Source organism: Macrobrachium nipponense, chromosome 6 (assembly GCF_015104395.2).
Source record: "Macrobrachium nipponense isolate FS-2020 chromosome 6, ASM1510439v2, whole genome shotgun sequence".
Lineage (NCBI taxonomy): Eukaryota > Metazoa > Arthropoda > Malacostraca > Decapoda > Palaemonidae > Macrobrachium > Macrobrachium nipponense.
In genome coordinates, this window is record NC_061108.1 from 13295040 (window position 1) to 13313588 (window position 18549).

The window sequence follows — 18549 nt, forward strand, 5'->3', positions numbered from 1 at the left end:
AAATGCAAATGTCCTGTTTACCTACTAAGATCAGTCCAAACACAGATTAGTCCTACAAGTGGAGAGATACTGTCCAACTATACCATTCCCTTTATTCTGCACATAATAATTCATGTAAAAGCATTTAGGAAAAAAATAACTATATTACTATGACTGACTTAGAATATAAGGAACACCTACAGAAAAGGTTTGAAATTTTGAAATAACTAAGAGTTTATTATATTTCCATATAATGCATAGTCACAAAATGTGAGAGTAACTTAACAACAATGAATGTACAAAGTAAAAAGCATACAGAATATTATGATCTATGTACATAAAATCTTCTAGAACTATCAACAAAAACGTACATACCTATGAAAGCATCGAGAAATTACAGTATATAGTATTTTATTCCACTTCCTGTAAAGGTGATGTTTCTATGACAATTAATTCAAGGACGTCTCCAATTCATACAGCCTATGATGTTTCTTCAGGCAAGTTTATTTACAAATACTTTCACCAACATAGTTCAAGCATTTCCACTAAGTTTTGTATAGCATCAGAGAAAATGAAAACAATGTTGTATGAAAGAATTATCATAAATGATTCTGGTATTATACTCTAACACTACAGTCCTGCATACATCTCGTCACTCATTGTTCTATAACTACTGAAATATTCTAGTTTAGGGGTCTCACTCCACAGTTATTCATAACATTCAAAGTCTTCAAATTGCAAATACTGTAATTGTGTAATGCACGTTTATTAGTCAACACCTAACTCATTGTTATAATACATAAAATACGCCTTAAAGATGAAGTAATTATTTAAATTAAGCCTACATAATTTATGCATCATTGGAAAATGATGATGAATGATGTTCAGAGGAAAAAATATTGCATTAATTTTCTATCAGACAATTTGCACAGCCTTACATTCCAACTCTACAAAGCTTTGCTAACAAGTTGAAAGCAATTATGCAGTAATTCCAGGTGATTTTTTAAAATATGAATAATGCATGGATGAATAAGTGTACAATGTGTCCGTGTCTAAAATGCAGTGATATAAAAATTCTTATAAAAGGGACAACTGCATAAAGAGACCAAAGATATATGAAATCATTAACTAAAGAAATGAATGAGAGGCATACAGAGATAAAATTTGTCCAGTTCACAAAATTTTAGGACTGCACTACTATTACAGGTTGAAGTCATTACACATTAGCCCATTGTTCAACGATTACTGTATTACATATATTTTTCAAGTATGTACAACTACACTATATATACAAAGCATTTTGTTATCAGAATTTTAGAACTTCGAGAGATGATAGATCTCACACCACTGATTTGGAACTCCTAAATCTCTTCCCAATGAAGACCACATTCAAATGGTCTATAACATACAGTTCATATAAAAAAGCTGTTCAATACTGTCACAATATTTTCTATGTTGCTGACACTTACTACAGCTATTTTCTTCATTAGCATCTACCAGGAGGAATTAACTGAAAATAATAGTATAAAGAATTGTGTGAATGTATGCACTGTACTGTATGGAGAACCAGCAAGTACCCATTAAAGATAGCTGCATTTAGTATACTGATATCCAAAGGACACTGCTGCATAAAAACTATACAATTAAAGGATATTCAAGCTTCCCATATAGCTATGACATATGTGGCTGATGGGCAGGATGTATCCCTGTCATAGGATAGCTCCAGCTTATCTTTCACTTTACGTTTACTATTGTATCGTGTTCCTTCTCAATGCGCCTTGTTTACCTGATGTTCTATATAGTACAAGGGTTCCCATCAATGTTTTTTATTTTTTTTGCCAAAGGAGGCAAATCATTGTCCATTCCAACAATAAATTATGATTCCCTGTGAATCCCACTTCCGTAACGATTGCACCCGTCACATCATACAGGGCCACCCCTGATTCTGGGAATACCATTAATATTAAAGGTTGTTTCCTCACCGGGGTTCAGTGATCTACCAAACCAGAAGGCACTCACTAACACCGTTGTTCATCCCTTAAACTTCAAGGTATATCGCCTGCTCTTTAATGACAGAAGAAGGGAGGAAATGAACAAACAAAGGTACATATAATTGTTTTAGAATCAGAAGCTATACATCAGCAGAGGCACTTGTAGTTTGTTATGAATATCAATGGATTTTCAGTCTCAACAATAACCTTAAAGACTTCAATTCGATTCATTTTAGCACCTACAACAATCTTGGTGTATTTTTCACCTTACATTGCATCTTACTGAACATGATGGTCTTCTTACTGTACAATAATCACAGGATTGCCCCCATAACTTTAGGACAAAATACCATGAAGAAAAAGAATTATGACCATATCACTCTCAAAATTTAGTGCCCATTCTGCATGGTTGTAACAACTCGAGGACAACTGAACTGAACTCTCTTTCACAAGCTATCCACAGACATTACAGTAAATTTGAATGCAAAATTAAATCCTTCAACAAGTTTCTGGAAAATAGAGACTTGCTATGAATTACCCTTATTTAGTGTGAAAGATTATTCCTTACTGAGAGAGAAGTGGAGGGAGACTACTCACCAAAGGTTTCTTTATGCCATGTATGATGACTTACAAACAAGAATCTGTGTCCAAGCTGTATTGCAGTAGACAAGCCACCCATTACAAAATTAACTTTCACTGAAAATAACCTTAATACTTTTAGGAATATTTACTCATAAGAAGGATTTAAGTATATATGAAATGCTAGAGAAGCTCGTCTGACATACTATGGCTATGTAATAAGAAGAGAGGAAGTAGAACCAATCAAGAGAGCTATGAACATGCCAGTCATGGGGGAGGAGGAGAGTGGGGCATCAGCAGATCAGGTGGATGGATGTGGTGAGGAGGGATATGGGTGAAGTGGGGCTGGGGGAAGATGCAAGGCATAGAAATAGATGAAGAAAGTTGACAGGGTATACAACATAGTGATACATATGTATGAGGGCATGAAAAAATCTACCAGTGTCGTATATGGTATTTCTCTCAAATTCTTTCTGATAACTTGTTTCCAAAATTTTGCTTTGGTTTTTACTTTGTGCTTCTATCATCACTGTGCTATGAAGATGTGAAGATATTATTATCATCACTTCCCATTGACAAACATTCAAGCTGAACAAGCTTAAACAGCTGCTGACAAGAATATCAAGCTTACACAAATGGAGGGTCCCTATGTTAAAAAGAATACTTGGGAAAATAGCAAGTAAATAAGGGAATATTGTTTGTTTGTATGGTGTTTTTATGTTGCATGGAACCAGTGGTTATTCAGCAACGGGACCAACGTGACTTCCGAACTACATCGAGAGTGAACTTCTATCACCAGAAATACACAAATAGCAAATCACCCTTGCAAACAAAAGATCAGCACCGGGAGGCATAAAAATGAAGGAAATGGTCCTTGGGGCTTCAAAATAGTACTGAGGGAAACAAGTATCACTGGTCTTTGTGAACTTCTTTATAGCACTGAAAAACTTTGTGTAACATTGCAATTTTGGTGGAAATATGAATTTCCTGAAATCAGCCTGCACATACATATACCTCTTCATGGTACAGTATCTCATACAACCCTTTGACTTGGAACCAAGTACAATTAGGTGTATAAATATACAAGAGGGAGCAAGTCTAACAATATTAAATCTGCAGAATACTGCAGTCATACTTGACAGTGAATGCTTTCACACGAGGTAAGGTAAGCCATTCCCTAGGAATTCCTGTAGCAACATCCATAAAAGCCTTTGTTGTGTTTTGAAAGTGCACATGTACACAATACAGTAACTGGAACACTTAATTCTGTTGTAATATCAAGGAAGAAGTCATTCAAACTTCTTTTACTGCTCACAACTACACTATACTATATAAATTTATAACCCCTACCCTTCATCTAAACATCTGGAACTTCAGTCTTCTCTCTAATCACAAGTTTGGACTTCATGATGTATGACCAACTGGTAATACATCATATCTAACACATATCTAGCTGACCTCTCTTACATCTTAGATTTTCCAGTTGCTACTCTTGATATAACTTTGAAGACTTTTAAGTCACTGTTCCTGATATCCATGCAAGAGGCTTCAGTCCTTGTTCTAACTTTACTTCAAGTTTCGCATCGAGCCAGTCTATTTCAGTTGTAGTTACTGGTGACCCATTGGCTTCCTCTCTGTCTGTAGATGTGTTACTCTGGAATCTTTTTTCATCAATGATTTCATTACAATTTTCTTCTACCTCTTCTCAGTCATCTTCAAAAGCTTGTTTTCAGTCAGATCTAGACACTATCTCTGAAGAGAACAGATGAGATTTGCCTTGTTTTGATGTCTCCAAGTCCAAGTTCTTCTATATCTCCTATCTCTGAAATCAAAACCGAATTTGACTCGGTAACATTTAGCCTTGTTCTTATATTTGGTGATATTCTTTCAGACAGTTTTGAATTTTATGCTTTCCTTCTCATTGATCACCAAAATCTCACAGTCAACCTGAGAACAACCCAACATACCCAAACACACACACATCATCATCATCTTCATAAGCTTCCCGATCATGTGGCACCTCCTAATCTCTCTTCGTTGTTGTGACCATTACATCAAAAAATTACAAAGGTCTTGTGTCCAAGATGAAAAATTGCATTTTATCTGTTTTAATCAGTTTTCCATGCCATTCACTTCCAGAATGTGGAATGCTCTGCTTGCATACAATTTGCCTCCTGTTATCAAGTGGGCTCATCATGTAAAAGCAGTCATTGCTGTTGCTTCTGCCTGTCCACAATAAAAAATATGTTCTGAACACTTAGATGAATGTTTATTTATGCAATGACGTTCAATCTAGTAACAAATTAACTGTCCCTTCCAGCTGTAGATGAGCATCTATGGACTAATTAGAAACAAACAAAAACCATATTAATTCTCCAATGATTATTCAAGTGCCTGTGCTTCTATCTAATAAATAAATTTACATATTACAAATGGGGTTATTATTCTCAATACTGAATTAAAACTCAAGTCTGAGAAGTAATTCATGCAGTGGCACAAAAACACAGAAAATAACAGTGCAATGATTCGCCTACAGCACCTGATAAAAGTAAATATCGCCTCAAGGAAAAAATAGTAGATGAAAGATGGTCAGAGAAATAACAGCTGAAAAAAATCCTATGTCAAAGCAGAGGATACAACTTCCAAAACCAAATGATGGAATTTAGCAACTGACAAATGGGGCACATCCTCGTTGGGTTGTTCAAATCATAAACCAAATATTGCTGCACCTGCCCTGGCCTCTCCATTTTGACTGGGTGTAACAGGCCTTTGCTTAGTACAAAACAGGGTTTGTAATTTGTATGAACAGTTTGGTTAATAAAGTTACTCATAAATAAAAGCAACTAGGTTTCTTAAATACCCATAAATTCCATGAGTGATATTAATAGTGTCAAAGGATATCAGTAATATGTAGATACAGTGATTCCCCAAAACAGTAGTTAACTGAACATTAATAATTTAGCATAAATGTAATTACATATGCATGTAAAGGATAGAGAATGCATAATTATATATATATATGTGTGTGATATACTATAGTTTACAAAACAAAAGATGCACATCATAATGCAGTAAATAATATTGTAAAAAAATTTGTACTACTATTAGAATCATATATCTATGAAAATGAAATAATTCTTCAATAAGTGTTACTTTAGTATAAGCTATAACAATAGTATTATTGGCATATCTACACTACATAAGCTTGAAGATATGAAAACTCTCATATCAATGAATAATGCCATACATCATATTAACAAATGATATAAAGTTTAAACTGATTCCTTTGTGCTGTGTTCACAGTATGTACTTTTGATAACACTACCAACAGTAACCATAGTCATGCTGCACAGCATTTTGTAGTTATACAAAAAAAAATGTTCTCCAGTCAAAAAATTCTATAACAGACTTTAGTAATGTGCATTCACTCAGGATAATTTCCTGCAAATGACCATGGAGAATTATAGTAACCTTTAATACCAAATCTACTTAAAGCACTTTCTACCTCTGGCACATTTCCATGTCGAATGCCAGAGAAATTTCTCTGCAAGTTTTCTATATACCTTAGGGAGTCCAGATTTCTAGCATTGTAATCTGATAAAGAAGACTGACTGTACAGAAAAGCTCTCCTTGATTCAGATTCTTCTACTGATGAAGAGTTCTGAGAATCATTACCCGATGCAGGATGTTTTTTGACAGTATGTCCTGAGGTTTTATCACTATTTGTGGCGGTCTTAGAGGCATCTGCCACTAACTCTCCTGACTGTTCTGAAGCACTTTTGACATTATTCTGCTGGCTTTTCTCACCAGTCTTTACAACATCTGACTCTTTCACTGATGGTTCTGCACAGGTCTGGCTACTATTCTTCTCAGCAGTCGTTTCTGATGGTTCCTTTGCCTCGCCACCACTTGCTTTAAGAACTGCCTCCAGCTTTTTTCTCTCATCACACAACTGTTTTTGACTAATAGGTGTTTCCAGAAGAGATGGGTCTTGTGTTTGAGTGCTACCTGGAATTCTGTGTTTTTCAACTACTTTCAGCTCTGTATATGTAGCTTGCATTTTATTCTGACCTTGCATTTCATCTATATTAGTAGCTGAAGCGGGAACCTTATTCTGATTAGTTGGTCTTTTACTGCTTTCTTTTGACAAAGCATGTGCAATGGCAACTTTCTTTGGACTATAGTCTACATACTTTTTAACTTCTGCGGGAGCTGAGGCTCCAGAGGGTTGAGCTGCCGATGTATCAAATTCATAGGGTCTTTCATTCAAGCCACTGCTCTCAGATACTAAAGATGTGTTACACTGTTTATCAGAGGAAGAAGTACAGTCCTCCTCTAACCTAGTCAGTTTCAGAAGTCTTAGCCTGTCAAATTCATCAGCCTTCTGCAAACTGTCTAAGTTATATAATGACATATTATCATCCTGTATGTAAGACTGAGCATCATACCCAGAAAGAGACTGCTCTTCTTTCAGGAACACAGAAACATTTCCATCAGAGCCCAACTCACCCTTTCCATGAAGAATTTCACATTCATTACATTTAAAGCCCCCAAAGCGATTATTCTTGACAGCTTTGTTAATTTCAGACAGCTTTTTCAAAAAAATCTTATGGCACTGACAGCATTTATAAGATCTCTCTCCATGCTGCTTCATGTGCTGATTGAGTATGCTTCTCTGAGAGAAAGATTTGCCGCACTCCAAGCAATGAAAAGGACGTTCACCTGTGTGCGTTCTCTCGTGTTGTGTTAAATAGGCTTTTTTATTGAATGCCTTACTACAAACATTACAGACGAAAGGTTTATCACCTCCATGAATTTTCTCGTGTTCCCTTAAAGCTCCTTTCAATGCAAACGCTTTACCACACTCCAAGCATTTAAAAGGTTTACGGCCACTGTGTCTCTTTAAGTGCTGTACTAAATTGCCCTTCAGATTAAAGGCCCTGCTGCATAAGTTGCACTTGTGAGGCTTAAGCCCAGAATGCACTCGCATGTGCTGAACCAAATAGCTCTTCTTCAGGAACAATTTGTTACACTGCATGCAACTGTAAGATTTTTCATCCGTATGAAGCTTTATATGCTGGGCTAAGTTTCCCTTTAAAGAAAAGGCTCGGTTGCAGTGAGGGCATACAAAGGGCTTTTCTCCTGTGTGAACTCGCATATGCTGGTCAATATAGCCTTTTTTCAAAAAGCCCTTCCCACAATCTGGACAGTGGTAAGATTTTTCTTCAGTGTGCAACATCATGTGCTTCGTCAGGTTTCCTTTCAGAGAAAATGCTTTACCACATATTTCACATTCATGAGGTCTCTCCCCAGTATGGATGAGCATGTGACGATTATAATCAGCTTTACTTATGAATATTTTTCCACAAAAGCAGTCAAAGTGCTTTGCATGGCTTGGGGAATAGAAATGAGGCTTCTTGTTATGAACTGGAGAATCCTGACTGTCTGAATCCATTACAGTCTGAGGATAGAGAGTTTCATATTCTTGAGTACCGTCCAAGTAATCGCTGGAATTCATGCTTGCTGCTATGGACACAGTACTGAATATGCCGAAGGATGGGTGGAACATAAATATCTCTACAAAAAAGCACTGTTACATAATAATACTTCAATGTTCCCTTTATACTTGACCTCTACATTTTAGAAGCCAAGAATGCAGTAGCTGTACTCCACATGTACTTGCTCTACAGAATGGTTCAGCTCCCAAAACTAATCTCTTGTACTGATATCTGAAAAGTGGAAACACTTCAATAAAATCTATTTTAATTTTATATTTGGTAAACAAACAAGCAAGTACTACATGCCTTAAAAGTGGTGGACAGTATTCATGCAAAATACTTTTGGATATTTTAGCGTCTATAAATTCTTTTTGTTTTATGAAACTTTATAACACACAAACCACAGTCAATTTGGATCAAAAGTTGAAAACTCCAAAGCAGTACATCAAGACTGGTATAGGGTGGTCTATAAATTTTAACATAATTTGCTAGCTAATCTAAGCTTGCATTTTTAATTAACCAACTGAAAGTCAAGAGACAACCATGAGAAACTATTCTACAAGTAATGTTTATAAAAGCAAATATCTAACTGCAGATGACCTTAAGAAATATTACCAAACAATGTCTGAGATGAACAGGCACCTCTATGGGGTGTTACTTTTTAATCATGGTTTAAACTAAACAGATGAGGCTGTGATCTTATATAATTATGAGAAAACATCTTATAGATGATTTTCTATTGTAACTTTAAAAAACACAAACCAATTATGTTTAAATATTAAAAATTTCATTCCTCTATACATTAATATTTATTAGAAGGTGACAACTTAGGCACATTTAACAATGCAATAATTAAAAATGGCCAAGAACTCCTCTACTACTGACAGTCTCGTGCCTCATCAATCAAATGGCCTAACTCTTGAACTGTCTGTGGACCAAAGGTCTTCAACAATCAGATAGGTTGGAACTGAAAAACTGCTAAAACATTGTGCACACAAACAATTATACACCATTTACTTTTGTTCAATTATATTGTTTAAGTGGGAAGACACTGGTAATTTATCTGACTGGACTCCATTGAGGCCAATGCTTACTACCATATGACTGGAGCAATACACTGAAAGTGGAAATCAGGAATCAATGAATCATCATTTCCATCCAAAGATGTGTCGCTTTCAGATTTTTTTACTTTTCATCTTTTCCATCACAATTTTTACTCACTGAGGGAGTAGAATCTAAATTTTGTTTTAGTGACTTCATCAAAACTATAGCTGGCCCTTCTTATCCAAAAGGGTTAGGTTCTCAGTCCCCCTGAATACCAAATTTTCATGATTGTACAAAGTATCTAACCTTACCTACCATATGTTAAGCTAAAACTGGTCTATATCTCTGTACAAAATTAAGAGACTATCTTCTGAAGAAACCCAGAATCAAATACATTTTTCAAAATACCTTTGAAAACTAAAGTGGCTAAAAAATACTTCAACTGATATTCTATCTATTGGTGTAGCCTTGATTACACTGCCACAAATCCTTAGAATTCATGAGTAGCCATATTGTGAGGTAATTTAATAGAAATTAGGGAAATATATTTTGAAGAACCACTAAAATAAATTTTTTATAAACTCACTCAAAAGGCAAGAGACTATATGTTGCGCATGAACTGTGAGGAGCAGAGAACATGTAAATAATTGCCGTCTTAAATTTTTTATACACTGTCAAAATCCATCCACAATACGTATAAGAATTTTTAATTGTATGAAAATACTGAATGTCAAACTGCATCTCAGATAATTAATAGGACTATGCCACAGGTGTCTGTGACTCCTTCATCCCTTGCAGCCTACATCAGTAAATTTTGGGGCTCTACATTTGATTTTGCTTAGAAAAACATAAATTAAAAAAAATTATAGATTAAGTAAAAACAAATATATAAAACATCAAAACTCGTTAAATTCTGTACTCACCATAATCCGCATCCATAACACATTCAATTGCCCAAATATCTTACAAAGAGGATCCAAGTGACGTGGTACTGAAAACGGCTCAACGAATCACTGAAAGAAATCGGAATATGCCACGGTAATATGTCTGTGATCATCTGATGGTGACTGACACCATGCTAGGTAAAGCAAAAGTGATGTACAGTGGTACCCCCGTATTCGCGAGGCATGCGTACCAGACCACCCCGTGAATAGTTAGAACCCGCGAATGTTTGGAACCCCTATAAAAACGCTAAAAACAGGCTATTTTGTTATTTAAAACTCAAGATAAACCACAAAAAATTTTCATACTAGGTTTTCTAATAGTTTTATCACAAAAAGTGCATTTCATGATGAAATTGATAAAAAAAACCCAGGAATTTGTGGATATTTCTCATGGAAAAATACAGCGAATGCGCGAATTTTCCGCGAATAATGCGGGGAAACGTTCCCGAGAGAAATACGCGAATGTGAGTGTCTACGAATCCGGAGAACGCGAATACAGGGGCCCCACTGTAAACTTTTATTCACAGTTACTCAATGACTTTCCTAACTACAAAACACTGTTGTCTCTTAAGAATACACTTCTGAAGTCTTAATTGTATATTACATAGCCATATAGAAATGGCAAATGTACCCTCTGTAAATATCACATCACCTTCAAGCATAGTAAATACTGTACTGCTTACATATAGGCCAAAGGCTCATTTAGGAAAAAACCAGTATAATGCTAACTTCATAATATCCAGACACCAAGTACTAATTGTGTACACTGCATGAGATGAAATAGATATGGCAAGGGGTCCCATACTCAAATTAAAGAAATTATATAATAAAAAACATTTAGCATCCTGACACGGTACTTCTCCAATAAACAGATAACTAGGAATTCAGAAAAGGACATCCTACACGCAGCATACAAACAATTCACAATGATGAAAACATGCTCAACTGTATTTGCAGGATAAAAATATTTAATGATCAATTTACTCAAGTCACTCTGAATCAATCACTTCTTATTGGAAAAAAAAATAAAAACTAACTTTAAATGAAATCATTACTGTATAGTATTTAATAGCACATTATAAGAAGAAAATAAAGCACTGACTACCTTTCTTATCAAAAATTACAAATTTTTTATCAATTTGTTTTTCTTAACTAACAAACCTGAGGTCTTTACATGTAAGAAAAAACACAAAGCACAGCTGGATCTGATTAAAAATGTGTAGAACAAAGTTTGGTGGCATGAGTGTATCAGCCAATTGGGAGATAGAGTAGGCAGAGCCATACCTCTTCTCCCCTTCATATGCTGTGAATCACCAATTATCACCCTGCATGAGGGGTGGCTTGAGGTGGGCCATTTACGTAATGACCTATGAAGAATACAAATTGATTAAAAATTTTCCATTTGTTCATATACAGAACAAACCACAAACCATACTTCTTTATGCTGGGGAGACTTACTTTTGGTGGGAGGATAAAGTGACCATTAAATCCCACTGTTGGTTTGGCTCACCTGGGTTCACTTCCTGGTCAATTGTTAGCACGTTGGAAGGGGTTTATGCCTCTGATCTCTTAAGGTGCGTCCACACGGAAGAACAATGTCCAACGGACAAACATTGTTACCATATCATAGGCGAAGCAGGAAGACGTCATAAGTGTTGAAGCGATGGAAGTAGATCTGGTAACAAACAGTGGTACCAGATGAGGTTGTATACCAGTGCTTGTACTCTGCTCACAAGGCAAAGACCGGCAGACAATTGTTAACTGGTAACAATGTTTGTCCATTGGACATTGTTCGACCGTGTGGACGCACCTTTAGGTGAAAGATTACTCAACAGCCAGACATCGAGGTTTTTGACACAATGGGAACTCTACTCTACATGGTGTCTACATTGTGTCCAGGAAGAAAAGAACCTCTAACTGTCAGAGACAACAAAACCAACAGTAGCTATTGACCTTGTTTTAGTGTCAATCCCTCACTCCTCTTGTAAGATAGAAGGTAGTACTTGCTCCTAATTCTAGAATTTGTATTGTGTGGGAACAATCATAATACAGAAAATAGAATGGATGCTTACACACTTGTATCTAGCCAGTTCCAGCAAATGAAAGCCACTCACCCCATTCACTCTTACTTTTACAACTATCTTCTTAGGCAAGATAGAACCTGTCCTGCTAGGGGTACTGGATGAGCTGCACAACTTGTTAAGCAGCCACCACTGGACCAAAGGAAAAAGTGTCCAAGGACCTATGGGCAACGTCCCGTAGGTAAGAGGAGGTGAAGGTTACCTGACAAACCCACATACTACCAGCCTTCAATATCCTATAAAATGCCAGGTTCTTTCTGAAAGCAATGGAAGGGCCAAAGCCCCTATCATCATAAGATCGTACATGCCCTGTAGTGACATCTGCATTCGAAGAAGCTATATGACTGTTTAATTACTTCATGTAGCCAAAAGGAGTTGGTCTTCTTGGACACTTATTTCTTGTCCCAGCACATGCTACAAAAGTCTTCGACACTCAGGCCTGGGATGCCAAGTCATTTCTAGATAGCTATGCAGAACCCTAATAGATAGCTTTGCAGAACCCTAATAGGACAGAAAAATAACTCCTCTGGATCAATATCAACAAAATCTCTCTGGCAGGGGATTGAAAAGGACTCAAATCTATCATCGGGAATTCCAGGATAAATTAACAAGCTACCGACCCCCAACCTTTTGATTGTTATTAAAAGAGAGGCCACAAGGTTCTCCTACTCTCTTCATTGAGGCTAAGGCCAGTACGAAAACTGTCTTGAGAGTCGAATTTTTGTCTGACGAGCTTTGTAAGGGTTCATATGGTGTACAAGTAAGGCTGCCAAGGACCAAGGTCAAATCCCAGTTAGGAGGCTTAAGTTCTTTTGGGGAACAAGGCTGCTCAAAAGTTTTGAGGAGCATAGATATCTCCCATGAGGAGGGAAGGTTTACCCCTTTCAGGCACAGAACTAGCCCTGTAGCCCTTAATGGCTGACACAGAAAGTAGCTTCTCCCTTTGGAGGAATACAAGGAAGTCAGCTAAACAACACAGTAGGTATATCATATTTCATTTGTTAAATTTGAAAATGTATGTTAAAAAAAGGCTAAACATATATTTAGTCTATTCTCATGATTGGGAGAATGCATTTGAAATTATAGGTTGGGTGAAGACAAGATCTAGGCTATATACTCAGCCAAATACAGTAACATTACAATTTATTCCTTTTCTGCCACCTAACAATGTTTGAGTATATTATATAACAATTTCCTACTCGAACCAAGTTATCTAAATCTCTTTTTTTTCTCTTCTCTTTCCTTTTCTTGTACACAAACCATCTTGATTACTGATGAATCTCAAAATTTCTCTCCCTATCTCATATACAAAACTTCTATAATGATAGTTTAGAAATAATTAGTTCTTGTGCGGTATATACATTGGCAGAATTAGGTTGCATTACCCAAGATTTACCACAATTAATACCCATGTGACAATTATCAAGCTAACATTATTTAAAGTTTTAACAGTTAACATGAAAAATTTTCAAAATAAACCATTCAGATTATTTATTGCCTTTCCTTTCTATCAATTATCTGATAAGTTTTGCTGCATATTTAATATACTATAGAATAATTCAAGTGTGTGGCCATACCTTCGATGCTTTTTATCACACTGGCTACTCCATCAAACACAGAGAACACTATATTTTTTAGTAATTAAACATATATCATTAGCATACAGACCAAAAATTAATGACATATTATACAAAAGGACTGCTGTTTCTTGCAGCACCAATATGGGCACTACCAAGGGTACTGGAGGAGAATTGGAGGTGTGACCATATTAAGATTCATGGCTGGACGCTCATACCATGACTGAGGGATTGATGGCGAGATGTGATAAGAAAAGAATGGAAAAAAGACCAAGATCACAAAGAATGAGATGGTTTGGTCATGTGACTATGGTAACTGATGAACAGATGACCAGAAGAGCAGTCGATAGAGAAGCAGCAGAATGAAGACCTGAATGAATGTCTGAGGAATTTTCAAGAAGGGAGATATGGGATGCATGAAGACTTAGACATGGTGGGAGTTCAGGCAGACACAGCATAGGGCAGAGAAGAGAGGAAAAAGTTAATTTTGTCAAATTACAGGAAAAAGTTGATGTAAAAACATTTAAGATTCACATGATAGAAATCTATATTCCACAGGACGGGCTAACCTTGTGTTTATCCATCAGAGACTAGGTCTAAATACCATAAACAAGTTATGAAACAAATGTAGAAACTTAGTAGTACCTAGTCTATGTCTGTATGTATGGCGTCATGGAACTGATACGTCCAATTCAAAACACTACCTGAGCCTTGTCTAGGCTACCTATTATACGATGGCTGTGTAGCCGACTTGTCATATACAGCATTTAGTAGAGCCTTAATCATAAGCTTAACCTATGAACATGAGAAAAACTTCTCAAAATGTTCTGCTGTACCCCACATTCCTCGAAGCCTAGCCCACTAGTTCCAAGCCCATTGCGATTTAGATACTGGGGTGAGTGTCGAACCAACATTTCCTAGAACGCCATGTCTTGACCTAACTAGACCTTACCTTCCTAACCTCACTTACGATGTCATGCCCTGACCTGGCTGGGGGGCTTGGCTACCTCCTGGATACTCCACAAGTAAGGGTTAAGACTTGATCCTGTTGTTCTGCAAAGTACCATAGAAATTTGGTCGAGATATCTTTAAGGTACCTTGGAATAAACCTACGGCTTTTACAGTGTCAGCCACAATGGCCTGAGCTACAAGCCTACGGCAAACTCTACTATCGTTCAAGCTATGGAAGCTCAATGTGTCATGAGTTTAGGTTAGCCTGTGCTACTAATAACATGATAAAATAAGTGTCTCTATATGTGAATGACACAATGAAGACTTAAAGGATACGGAAAATTCGAATCCATAGCAAATGACAGGGGCAGGGCATCGACTAGGGAATGCCTACGGTAGCATAACAACCTGGTATTTACCTTAAGAGACGGGCACAGCCATCTGTATAAATAGGTAAGACTCTCGTGTACTTAAAGAAAAGCTGTAACAATGCAAAGTGTGAAAAATGATGGGACAATTCGACCTACAAATACCCTCAGCAATATGTAAACAAACCTAACATGGAGTTTGGCAAGTCCGTGGACATCACTGCAAACTTGATTATCGCTTCAGATTCACATTTTGCTCCCTGACAGTCAATCTTTAATCAACTTTTCTAGTTAGGAGATTACTACTTACTCGTATAAATACGTCAAGAAGAGAAATACCGGAGAATAGCTTTAATTTCATCGAATATTCCCAGTGTTGACAGACGCTCTCAGAGGAGAAAATCGACTTTGTTTTGCTTCGGCAATGGAAACAGTGTTCCCAACTACGGAACACCTTTACGAACTCTCGTTTATTTTCAAAATTTACTAATAAATCTGTGCTTTCACGACGGCTAATGATTTAATTAAAAAAATATAGATGCTAATATTAGCTTCAGATATGAATTATTTGCAAGAAAGCAAGTCGCGTTATTTATTCCTACCAGCGAGGAGATGTGGCAATACTGCACGGGAGCTCTAAGCAAAATCTGTTCATTATGGTTATTTCCGTAATAGCGTCAAGACCCTCCTACCTGTTAAGGTTTCAGTGCGAGCCTTTTGCTACATAGGAAATACATACACTCAAAATTCAGTTTAATTGCCTTGATGTTGTATACCAGTTGTGTGATCATTTTTATTAATCAACATTCATACCATATAAAACTTGAAATGCCATGAAAATGTTGGAGCGTTTTTGTTTTGATAGCGTATTGATATATATTATATATAATATATATGGATATATAGTATATATATATATATAATATATATACATATATATTATATATATATATATATATATAGTATATAGTATATATCATATATATATGTGTGTGTGTGTGTGTGTGTGTGTGTGTGTGTGTGTGTGTGTGTGTTTATCAGATTTGCTGTGATGTTTTCATGAATCCAGGGCAATTTTGACCTTAAATAACTCTTGATTATTTATTCACTCTTATGATAGACATGGGACGTAAAGAATTGCATGAGGATATCGTATTTAATGAAAACAAGCACTGATTACAGGGCAATTGATCCAGAAGTAGAATTGATATGCTATGCTTATATCAAATGAATCACTGAACAAGAAACGGACAAAGACGAAAATAAATAGATTGTGGGACTGAATAATTCTCAGGAAATGGATCAACCAGCGGCGACATTATATAAAAAATCTGCAATTATATATATATTTATATATGTATATATATATATATATATATATATATATATATATATATATATATAGAGCGAGAGAGAGAGGGAGAGGAGAGAGAGAGAGAGAGAGAGAGAGAGAGAGAGAGAGAGAGAGAGAAGAAAAACATCATTATACACGAAGGAAAAAAAAAATTTTAATTCAACAAAAACACTTCTCTAACTAAAGGTATATCGTCAGCATCGCCTGCCCGCATAAAAGCTAACACGAATGAGGATATACGATCACTAAATCCCTCATTAATTGTTTTTACCAAGGGGAAAATGACGGACACGAATCTGCGTAGCAGACCAGAACGTTTCTCCTCAATGAACTGACACACGAGAGAGAGAGAGAGAGAGATGAGGTTTATGTAGCCAATTTCTTCTTTTAATGAAACAAAACACACGAAAGAGCAGAGAGAGAGAGAGAGAGAGAGAGAGACCTTACCTTACCTTACAGACCTTACATCTTGTTCGGATTGCCCCAGGTCCCTCAGTGTGAGGCAACCTCTCAATGTCTACCAGAGAGTTGCTAGTACATCTTCCGGTATATTTTGCATCTTCCAATCTTGGATGGTCTGGGATGCAGTTTAGATATTTGTCGAGCTTATTCTTAAACACATCTACGCTCACTCCTGATATATTCCTCAGATGAGCTGGCAACGCATTGAATTAGACGCCTGCATATCGAATGGGCTGGTGCGTAGTGGATTAATGTCCTGTGTCGCTTTCTTATTTTTCCTGGTATAGTTTTGGGCACTATTAATCTACTTCTGCTTGCTCTTTCTGATATTTTTAGTTCCATGATATTTTCTGCCATTCCTTCTATCTGTTTCCATGCCTGAATTATCATGTAGCGTTCTCTTCTCCTTTCTAGACTATATAATTTTAAGGATTGTAGTCTTTCCCAGTAGTCAAGGTCTTTAACTTCTTCTATTCTAGCTGTAAAGGACCTTTGTACACTCTCTATTTGTGCAATATCCTTTTGATAGTGTGGGTACCATATCATATTGCAATATTCAAGTGGACTACGAACATATGTTTTATAAAGCATAATCATGTGTTCAGCTTTTCTTGTTTTGATGAAATTTACGTGGACGGATTCTTCTCAATGAAACACACGAGAGAGAGAGAGAGAGAGAGAGAGAGAGAGAGAGAGAGAGAGAGAGAGAGAGAGAGAGAGAACAAATTAAGTTTTCGTAACCAATTTCTTCTCAATCAAACAAAATACACGAAAAAGTCAAGGGAAGGAGAGAGAGAGAGAGAGAGAGAGAGAGAGAGAGAGAGAGAGAGAGAGTAAGTTACAAGGATTAGGATGTCTCAAAAGACTTATTAGTCCATCCAAGGAGACATCATGTGCTCACTTATCTGTAGAGAGTGTTTTCGTAGCCAATTTCTTCTCACTGAAAACAAAAGCTCCACGAAGAGATTAGAGAGAGCAAGAGAGCAGAGAGAGAGAGAGATGAATGGTCTCGTAGCCAAACTTCCGGCCGTTGATCAAACGCTCTTCCACATGAAGCCTTATTTTTGCACCCATCTGCCAAAAAAAAAAAAAAACTTATTCTTCGGCAATGTATCAAGGGTAGTAGACGCACAAAAATCTCAACTCCGTCACTTTGTCTGGCGTTCACGCTTTCGTCCGACTTTTTCCCTGTTATCAGGAATAGACCCACTGCAGTTTACAGACACGCCACCGGGTTTAGGGAGAGAGAGAGAGAGAGAGAGAGAGAGAGAGAGAGAGAGAGAGAGAGAGAGAGAGAGCGGCGGACGGGAGAGGTGGGTTGGGGAGGTGGAAGATTGAACGTAAATTTAATTCATTTCTCTTCTGGAGATTTATTTCTCAGTCACTATTGGGGTAGCTATTTGTCTGTCTGTCCGCCCTTTTTTTTTTATCCTTTTTTCTGTCCGCGTTTTTCTCTGTCCGCACATGCGTCCGCACTTCCGTCCACACTTTTTTTTGTCCTCATTTTTCTGTCAGCGTTTTTTTCTGTACTCACATGCGTCCTCACTCTTTTTGACAGCACTTTTCTCTGCCCGCACTTCTTTAAGTCCGCACTTTTTTTTGTCCGCATTTTTTTCGTCCGCACTTTTTTTCGTCCGCACTTTTTTCTGTCCGCACATCCGTCCGCACTTCCGTCCGCACTTTTTTCTGTCCGCACATCCGTCCGCACTTCCGTCCGCACT

General features: G+C 36.9%; 1 protein-coding gene across 1 annotated transcript; it reads right to left on the bottom strand.

The window, feature by feature from the left end:
• Positions 1-211: 211 nt before the first annotated feature.
• Positions 212-15447, bottom strand: LOC135216409 (zinc finger protein 835-like). The gene is made up of 3 exons (XM_064251698.1): positions 15323-15447; positions 10015-10104; positions 212-8278 (listed from the first exon to the last, which is right to left on the bottom strand). Exon 3 carries the CDS (start codon positions 8116-8118, stop codon positions 5974-5976), a length of 2145 nt encoding a protein of 714 aa, XP_064107768.1. The 5' UTR covers positions 8119-8278; positions 10015-10104; positions 15323-15447; the 3' UTR covers positions 212-5973.
• Positions 15448-18549: the final 3102 nt, after the last annotated feature.

Excerpts from the sequence above, each read along its gene's own strand:
- LOC135216409 (XM_064251698.1), bottom strand. The coding sequence starts at position 8,118 with ATGTTCCACCCATCCTTCGGCATATTCAGTACTGTGTCCATAGCAGCA.